Here is a 9,885-nt window from a genome sequence, read left to right as displayed (position 1 = left end):
GATACGGGATGGGACATCTCTGTAACGCCACTCTGTGTTCCTGGAAAAAACCTACTGTCCCGCACCAAGTACCTCATCTCCCCATGATGCTTTGCGCACCCATGGAGGTTCAGGTGTAGTGCCGCCAGCTTTCCCTCTAGTCAATAGTAAGAAACTCTTTGGGTTAAAAAGTGTTCCTTTAACCCTAAAATAATCTCGTACGAGATAATTTCCCAATACTTTTCCGTGTATAAGATGATTTGTAATTGAACACATCTGACGCGTCGTATAATTAGGCAGATTAACCTGTTTCTACAATCGAAACTTCATAATTACGGCTGTTATCGTAGCTCAAGGAGTAAGAGCTAGAGCAACAAGACCGTAACTCAGAAGCAGGTTTACTAAGTATATTAGACGGAGAGAGATCTACCCGTGCATGTGCAGAGCGTGTGTCCCGCTTCTGTTACTCTTTCTAATGTGTACTCGCCTCGCATCATAGACCTTTGTGTGTGCCGGCAGGGCTGCTAGATGCTGCCGCCTCGCATGATTTGTACACATAATTCCCAATAACTGAGTGTGTGATTTAGCTCTCACTGGTATCGGTCAGTGGTCGCATTGATCGTATAGCTTCTTTATTGCCACAGTGTGTACACAAATTTGGCAAGCCAAGCCAGCACACGACACTAGAACCTAGCAACATATGCAAAAACAGTTTGTAGCCATTTCATTAATGAATGCTACTACCTTTTTAACGCGACAGCGTTAAGGCGCTTGTGTAATTAATTGGTTTTGGGGGAAAGGAAATGGCGCAGTATCTGTCTCATATATCGTTGGACACCTGAACCGCGCCGTAAGGGAAGGGATAAAGGAGAGAGTGAAAGAAGAAAGGAAGAAAAAGGAGCTGTAGTGAAGGGCTCCGGAATAATTTCGGCCACCTGGGGATCTTTAACGTGCACTGACATCGCACAGCACACGGGCGCCGTGGTCGGGTTCGAACCCGGGAACTCCAGATCAGTAGCCGAGCGCCCTAACCACCGAGCCACCGCGGCGAGTGGAGCTCGTGTCGTAGAAAAGCCAGGGAGCCCACAGAGCGCCATCGCCTGTTCGGCGCGACGCCTTGCCCGTTAGCCAAATCGCTCTGCTACGTACGGTGAAACGGACCCGAGGAGCAACAAACCACGCAGAAGCGCTGCCAGGCGCCTTGCCGAAACGCGCGGGACTCAAGTTGCAGTCGTATTTCGTCGGCACATCGTTCTCGACAAACCCGATGCCACGAACGCCAGCATAGCTTCCGCGCCGAACGAACGGGCAGCAAGCCTCAAGCTTCGTGGTGAACGCGCTTTGGATGTGCGCTGCGTTGTTCGCCGCTCAATGCGTGACTCCTGCGTGACCGCACGGCCCCACTGCGCCCGAACAAGAGATACCAACGAGAGATATGTCAGACGCGTCACTTCCTTTCCTTAAAATCAATTTTCATTTCATTTTCCTTTCCTTACGGAGCGGTTCGGGTGTCCACAGAGATATGTGAGACAGGCCTCACTTCCTTTCCTTAAAACCAATTTTCATTTCATTTTCCTTCCCTTGCAGCGCGGTCCGGGTTGTCCACCGAAATATGTGACAGGCGTCCCTTCTCTTCCTTGCGCTGCTGCTGCACGCTATCTGTTTGGGCCGTGGCGTACATTAAAAGGAGGAGGAGGGGGATTATTTCGCTCACGGGGAGGAGGAGATTTTTTGCTCACGGCCGACGCCGACGACACCGGCTTTTCTACGATAGTCTGCAACACGCTGTCGCGTTCCACTCTCAAAGGCGAAGCTTAAGCGTCCTCCAATTTTTGTTCATGACTGTAGGGCTCTTCACTACCTTCTTAAGGCAATGAATTCTCTCATTATTCCTTTACTGCCTTAGATATAAATTTGTCTAAGAAATAACTGCCTAAGATATAAACCGCTGCCACTTGCAGACGGGAGAGAGGATGAATGATGGAAAAAGACGCGCGGTCCCAGCAAAACCAAATCTTCCGCAGCGACGGCGCTGGTTTGAGCAACAGATATCGCAACTGCAGACGATATCCCGGCGATGTCATCGCTGGTTGACTTGAATGTGGTAGAAGTATTCCCTAATACATTCATCAAAATTTTGTGCAACCGTTCGTCGTACAGCATTCCGAGTGGTGTCTTAGCATTTCTCTTTGCATATAGCTTATATGGTTTAGTGAACTTGGAGGCTAGCTTGCGACAAGGGTTCGGACCGATGATATATGCACCTTCAATTTCATGGCTCAGTTGCGCGGTGGAGTTGTCCGCCGAGATGTGGATATTTGAGAGCTACTGCGCCCTTTCCGTTCCTCAAAAACATTTCCTTTTCTCAAAGTACATGCTTTCGTTCCCTCATAATTATTGTATCAGTCACTACCCACGCTATACTTACGACCTGCTCAAGGTCCTTGTGCATGTAAAATGGTAGCTGTGATGTTGAATGAATGTTTCACAGTGAACAAGAATAGGTAGGCCTTGAACGGACGCTGAAGAGGCGCACCGGAGAACATTACACACGAGATGAATTAATTGCGAGAATTCAGAAAAAAATTCTGATTACGTTAAGTTATGCCACGTGCATTACCGTGTTTATGAAAATAAGCACCTAAATGCAACATTTCATGTCTCAAACATAAGGAGCGTGTGTAGTAAATTGTCTTTTCTTGCAAGAAATGTCCTCAAAAACCAGAAAATATGCAACGTTTTGCTAAAACCCGAATTTGCTGCCAGAATTCCGGAAAAAAATAGAACACGGAAATGAAGAGCCTTAAATGCACACCACTTATATCGCAGCGACGACGAAGAAGACGAGCACGGAGCGCGGGTGCGGGGTGAGCGCGTGACTCATTCCAGAAAGCCAAGTCACGGGTGCTGCAGGCCTAAGCCGCTAAGACTGACGTCCCCGGCGCACGAACACCGGCGACCACATTTGTGGGGCAGAACGACTTCGCTCTTCGCTTCCTTCTCGTTCCGGGAGGCTGCTCAACGGTACCACACCGAAGACACCTCTGTACACCTTGGGCAATTGGGAGCGCTCCTGCCGACACCCGAGCCGGAGCCATGGACGGCATCTCGATCAAGAAACAGCTGTCCCTGGTAGCGTGGCGCCAAGTGTGGCTGCTACGCATTCGGCGCCACTACCTGAATACGCTCCTGGAGGTCGCGTGTATGCTGCTGGTGCTGAGCTCTGTTTGGGAGGAGTCAGTGACGCCGTTCCGGGCGCGACCCAACAAGGACAAGTTCTTCGACAGTGCAAGCGCGATTCAGTTCTGGGGACGACCCAATGAGTCTTGGTCACACGGTTCTTTCGCCTTTGCTCCAAGTGAGCCATTCTTCACCGAGTTGGTCGCCAGGGTGTGCAAGCAGCTCGGAAGCGGCTGGAAGCCGGTGCCCTTCAAGGACGTGGAAGCAGCAGCCCAGTTCGTCGACGTCAGCGCCGCGCAGCCGGCGACGAGGGCGCGCACTGGCGGCGAGCAGCAGCAGCAGGAGCCTCCTGTCGTGCACCGCCGGGTGGCCGTGTGGTTCTCGCTTGGGGTGGCGGAGAAGCTGACGTACCACGTTCGCTTCCACAACGCTACCTTCGACATGGAGCGGGGCTACTTGCGCAGCCTGCTCGTCCCCGGACCTGTCGACACGGACCGCTTCGACGAGATGAGGTTGCTGCTTCCGTTGCAGTATTTGGTCGAATCGACGTTTATCGAGATGTTGGGTGATGCTGCCGGAAAAACGATCAGTATGAAGGTGGAGCTGATACGGTTTCCGTACCCGAAGCTCTTCTACGGTGCCGAGGAACGCACGCTGAGCCGTGTCGTGCTTCGCTTCGGCATCGGCTTCTTCGTTCCCTTCTGCGTGCTCGTCGTCAAGCTGGTTCAAGAAAAGCGGGCCGGGACCAAGGAAATGCTGCGACGTGTTGGTCTGAACGACCTGGCCTACTGGTCTGGACACTTCTTCGAGGCGCATTTCGTGGTCTGCTGTGCCATCCTGCTGATGTACGTGCCCATTTTCGAGTACCGCAACGTCCACGGCACGGCATTCCTGGAGCACGTTGACCGGGGGCTCTTCATGGTCGTGCTGCTGCTCTTCGGAGTGCTCACCATCTTGCACGCCATGCTGCTATCCGTGTTCCTCTGGGGACCCGGCGTGGCGTTCGTGGCAGCCGTCGCCTATTGGTTCGTGCTGAGCCTCTTCCCGTACGCACTGATGCAGAACCTGTTCGGCCTCGGCTACTACTTGACTTCGAGGAACTCCAAGCTATATTCGGTGATCAGCCCCGTGATGTACCTGCACTGGTGCTTTCGGGTCATCGAGCGCTTTGAGAAGTACCATGTACGGCTGACCTGGAAGAGATTCTTCGACAGCGCGACAACACTGGACAACGTTAGCATAGGTGAGCTTATCATCGCCACACTGTCCATCGCGCCCGTGATGGCCATCCTCATCGTGTACCTGGACAATGTGGTACCTTGGGGTTACGGCATCCCGAAGACAGTGCCCTTCATCTTTTCGGCCGAATACTGGTTGCCCTACAGGAAGTGGAACATTCGAAACGTTGCTCCCAGCGTGGACGCGAAGTTCTGCGAACACGAGCCGAAGAGCGGCCATCCAGTCGCGCACCTGATTAATCTTTGCGCTACAGGGAACGATGGTAGTAGTGTCCAGAATTTCAGTCTCACAATCTACAGCAAGCAGATCACAGTGATACTAGGCCCACCGGGCTGTGGATATTCGACCATTCTCGACGTCATCACGGGCGCCCTGCTGCCGACGAGCGGCGAAGTGTTCGTGAGCAACTACGATGCCACGGACATGTCTGGCCGCAGCTGGGAATACATGAGCATCTGCCCCCACGAAAGCGAGCTTTTCGAAGAGCTCACCATGGAGGAACACTTGCTCTTCTTCTCATTTCTTCGCCAGGTGCCCTGGAGCGAAGCGGAGCAGTTTTCCAACGTGCTTCTCCGGCAGCTGAACATCGAGCAGCACAAAGATACCCTGGTGTCAGCGCTGTCACCGCGACTGCAGCGTGCGCTGTGCGTGGCCATCACTATTTGCGGCGCCCAACAATCCCCGCTCCTGATCTTCCAAGAGCCGACGAAGCTGATGGATCCCAAGTGTCGTCATGAGGTGTGGGAGGCGCTGGCCCGCAGCAGTTACCACAGCAGCGTCCTGGTCACCACGCAGAGCATCGAGGAGGCCGAGGTGCTCGCAGATCGGCTCATCGTCATGCGTGAGGGCCGCATAATGTGCGCTGGATCACCTACCTGGCTGAAGAAGAGGATGGGCAGCGGGTTCTTCCTGCGCCTCACCAAGCTGGCCGACTTCAGAGAAAACGAAGTCAAGAAGGTCGTCCAGTACCACATGGGCCCCATCGAGCCTAAGCGTGTCACCAAACTCGAGACGATTTTCAACCTGAGCGATTCCATGCAGCACACCGGCCATGTGGCCAGCATGCTTCAGTACCTGGATAAGAAACGCACCGTCCTCGGGATTGCGTTCATGAGTCTAACCTCCTGCACGTTAGAGGACGTCTACATCAACATGGTGACCAGCCCCGAGCAGAAGACCATAGTCGGAGGCGGTGACACTCGCATTCTAGCTCCAGCAGAGCCGAACGTGGGCGCGTTGAAAGGGTACCAAGAGCTGGACGCTATGAAGCAGCTCTGCACAGCTCGGTCGGGCAAGGCTGGCAGCTTCGCCGTGCTGGACGCGCTGCTGCGCAAGCGCTTCTACATCTGGGCGCGCATCTGGTGGATCAAGCCGCTGACCGTGGGCATTCCCTTGGCCTCCATGCTTCTCCTGGGTCTGTGCGAGCGCCACTTCATGCCTGATCTGGCTCCGGCTGCCGCGAACTTCACGTACACATCCAGTGAGCTGCTGGACGACCCCTACGGATTCATTGAAAGCGACGATGCGAGCATGAAGTTCAGCAAGCACGTGCTGCTTCCGGTGATGTCCGAGCATTCGTCACGTATTTCCACGCCAAAGACGCGCTTCGTGGAGCGCGAGTTGCTCTTCTGGGCTCAGCGCAACATCTACGAGTACATCGTCAAGTACCAGTACGGAGTGAGCTTATTGACAGGAAAGAGAGCCTACATCTGGTTCAACGGCCAGTGCCCATACAGTGCTGTGCTGGCAGTGAATATGTTTCACACGGCGCTTCTCAGGAACCTGACGGGAAAGAATACTTCGGACATAATCCTGGTGAACTCGCCTTACGTCGAGGAGAACCGTATTCCCAAGATAGAGTTCGAGAGACGACACGGAAAGCTCGTGTTCGAACCCGGTCACAGGCAACTTGGCCACGAGATCGAGCTATTTACGACGCGCAATCTGATCACGCGCGTGTTTTACTCGTTCTTCGTGTCCCTGGCTATGAGCTCCTATGCGGCCAGCCATGTGTTAGCCCCCATGGGGGAGTGGAGCAGTGGGCTGAAGCACCTGCAGCTTATGACTGGCATGACAGGCTTGCTTTACTGGATTGGCCACTTCATCTTCGACATGTTCATGGCAGTGTGGAACAGCTTGCTGATGACGTTCACAATCTTCATCAATCACATGGACATCACGTTGCGCTATCATCTGGCGATACTTGTGCTGTTCATTGCCAACGCGTTCTCGAGCCTGCCTCTTGCGTACCTATTCTCGGGACTCTCCAGGAACACCACCCGGGCTTTCTCCTTCATGGCTCTCGGGCTGTTCCTCGCCGGCATGGTGGGCTCCCTAGGCGTGGAGATTCTGTTCGTGCTGGTGCAGCGAAGCCCTTCGATGGCCGCGAAGATATTCCTCTTCCTGTGGCGCTTCCTGTGTCGCTGGTTCCCGACTTACGCGCTGGTACGGGGCATCATCAAAGTCATCCTGCTGTACAGGTTCAACGCTATCTGCCTGACAGGAGGCGAACTACTCGAAGAAGCCTGCCACGACCCCCGCTTCAGCGTCGACGTCAGGACATCGCGCTGCTGCGAGGCCCTGGAGCAGAACCGGACTGCACGCTTGCTTTACCCACTGGAGCCGTTCTCCGAGACCGGCTTCTACGAAGCCGTTAGCATGGTGGTAGTGGGTATGCTCTACCTGGCTGTGCTCGCCCTGCTGGACTCGCCTCTGGCCTTCTGCCTCCGTTGGTACGCTGCTCGCCGACTTCTGGGCGGCGACGAGCCGGGTGAAGACGCTGAGGAACAGCGAGGTCCGCGGCTCGTGGCCCTTTCCATGGACCCCGAGGTTGAGCGAGAGGTCAGACTTGTCAACCAGGTGTGCCGCACTAAGGCCTTCAGGGAAGTCGCCATGGTCATTCGGAACGTGCAGAAAGCCGTCGGCTTCGTGAAGCCCGTGAAGATCCTGGACGGAGTGAACATTGTTCTCAACCGCAGCGAGTGCTTTGGCCTGGTGGGCATCAACAACTCAGGCAAGAGCACGCTCCTAGACATACTGGTAGGCCTCAAGGTGCCCACGGGAGGCGGAGCGCACATGGCAGCCCTCTCTCTGGTGCCGGATTTGCGCGCCTGGCAGCTGGGGATCGGCTACGCGCCGGATGGCATTTCTGCGCAGAGCATGCCGGCTTTAACTGTCGGTGAGTTGTTGGACCTGATGGCCAGGCTGCGCGGCGTTTCTTTGAGGCGGCAGGCTGTGCAAGGTGCTCTGGCCCTGGCGGGTAGGCTCAAAGAGGACCGGATGATCAACAAGTGTAACCACGGCGAAATGAAGAAGCTCCTTATTGCTGCCGCGGTTATCGGCGTGCCACCTGTGTTACTTGTAGACGAGCCGTACTCGGACGTGGAGCCCCTGTACCGCAACGAGATCCTCCGCATGCTGCAGGTGCTCAAGGGAGCGCAGGCTATGTCCATCATCATGACCTCACATCGCATGTCGCACTGTGAAGTTCTGTGTGACCGCGTGGCTGTCATCGAGACCGGCAAGATTGAGGCGCTGGGCGAGCCGCTTCAGATGAACCAGAAGTACGGCCGCAGTTACATCGTCACGCTGAGACTGCCTCCGGAGCGGCGCTTTGACTACCAGTTCCAGCGCATGCTCGTCGACGCCATGCAGGAAGAGTTCCACCAGTGCAACTTCTGCCACAACTACAAAGGCTTGATGATGCTCAGCGTGGGCAAGACATACACGAGCTGGGGTGAGCTCTTCACCAAGCTGTGTAACATTAAGCGCAGCAAAGTGCTACCAGAGATGTCCCTCTGCGACATCACGCTGGAGCACATCTTCGTGGGCCTGGCGCGCCGCCAGATCCTTTATTCGGGCGAGCGTGCCAACAATTATCTGACCGTGGTACCCTCGCGCGTCGACAATCCAACCACCATCCGCTCAATGGTGCCGCAATAAAGAGAGCACTGCTGCTTCGAAATATTTCCGCTCCTGAAGTCATCTTCGAAACTGCACCCTCCCATGAGGCCCCAAGATGCGGCGTGATATGGCACTTTCGAATATTTTTAAAAATACTTTTCGAGAAAAAGAACTTATAAAGAAGAAAACTTCGCTGCGCAGGACGTCAGTAACTAAAAAAACGTGCTGATTATCCAACTAATTTACTAAAATTGATTAGTGTTTGATTAACTAAGTTTAGCGGCTGTAGCTAAGGAGAAAACGTTGCTGTATCAGCGTTTAAAGCGAAGAAAACTTCGTTCTCAAGAGCCCTGTAGCGCGAGAAAATCGTGTTTTTTTTTTGCGCACAAAACCTAAACTCGGCGGTGGTTGAACGCAGAAAATCTAGACCAAAAAATTCATCTGCTGATGCGTTGCAATGACTGCGGCGCCTATTTCGAAACGACTGTGGTAATTTTCCCGCCTAGGGAGCATCGACTGCCACCATGGGCTGCCTCAGCGGCGTTATCTGTTGCTTCGTCCTCCGTCATCGCCAACCATGCGGCCGTCGATTCTGAGGGCCCTGAAAAGTAGGATGGAGAGTTGGGCTAGTTGGGTTACGTACATTTTTAAAGGAAAAAAATACAGCGCGAACATAGACGACGGACGAAGAAGAGGTGCACAACACAAGCGCTGTCTCGCAACTAAAATTTTATTCAGGAGGAAACATAAATAAAAGCGACCGAATAAACGGCGAAGTCAGCAATCACATGAGGGAATCAACACAAGGAAAAACTCAAAAACTGAAAATAGCGCGGGGCGCCCTTTTCTATGACCCATGGCAAATCAGGTATTGTCTAGGAACCGTATCTTCGCATCAAATAATGTGATAGAGGGTTGTCTGATGCATGCGCTAGTTTTCGTCTTTATGAAAAACACTTCCATAATCTCTATGGTACGCTGGTCTCGGTGCCGGTAAAGTACCTCGGTTTTCTGAAAAATCACCTTACACTTCTTTTTATCTTCGCACTGAGCGCAATGTTTAGATACTTTTATTTATTTACAAATACTGCGGTCTCAACGAGACCAAACAGGCGGGAATGTCGTACAACATTTTCTCTCGATAACAGTCAATTATAAATAAGCTCTTGCGTTTAACATGTGAAAGAGAACAAAACATGGGAAGAGAACAAAAGTGAACAAGCATGCATTTCAGTTATGTAGAATGATTTTTACGTAATCTCACAGAAATGAACTTGCATACGCTACCCCTCAGAATAATGATAACCTGATAAAATTACAGAAAAAAACGTCACAGAATGTCAAGACGCAAAATACAGCAGCAGCGCCTGGTCAAAATTATCAGTGGAAAAAATTCAGAGGGAGACCATTCCACTGACTAACTGTACCAGGAAAAAAAGAATATTTATACAAGTTAGTACGGGCATGGAAAGGCAGCAAATTGTGAGCGTGACGGTGCCTTGACACGCGTGGCAGGTAACGTTGAATGTATGGCCGTCCATTAAATTCTAGCGACTTGTCATACATCGTGAAAAAAAATTTAAG

General features: G+C 52.8%; 2 protein-coding genes across 2 annotated transcripts in view; both read left to right on the top strand.

The window, feature by feature from the left end:
* Nucleotides 1-9,885, top strand: part of LOC144124122 (rap guanine nucleotide exchange factor 4-like) — a 396,964-nt gene that overhangs the window by 356,714 nt on the left and 30,365 nt on the right. The window lies entirely within an intron of this gene.
* On the top strand, nucleotides 3,067-8,340 carry LOC144126377 (phospholipid-transporting ATPase ABCA3-like). Its single transcript, XM_077660430.1, has one exon. The coding sequence runs from the start codon at nucleotides 3,076-3,078 to the stop codon at nucleotides 8,338-8,340; it is 5,265 nt and encodes a 1,754-aa protein (XP_077516556.1). The 5' UTR covers nucleotides 3,067-3,075.

Source organism: Amblyomma americanum, chromosome 3 (genome assembly GCF_052857255.1).
Source record: "Amblyomma americanum isolate KBUSLIRL-KWMA chromosome 3, ASM5285725v1, whole genome shotgun sequence".
In the NCBI taxonomy this organism is placed as follows: Eukaryota; Metazoa; Arthropoda; class Arachnida; order Ixodida; family Ixodidae; genus Amblyomma; species Amblyomma americanum.
Note: the sequence above shows the minus strand (reverse complement) of the source record. Positions and strands in the feature narration are given on the sequence as shown.

Bases quoted from the DNA above. Each gene is read 5' to 3' on its own strand.
- LOC144126377 (XM_077660430.1), top strand. From the start codon at position 3,076: ATGGACGGCATCTCGATCAAGAAACAGCTGTCCCTGGTAGCGTGGCGC.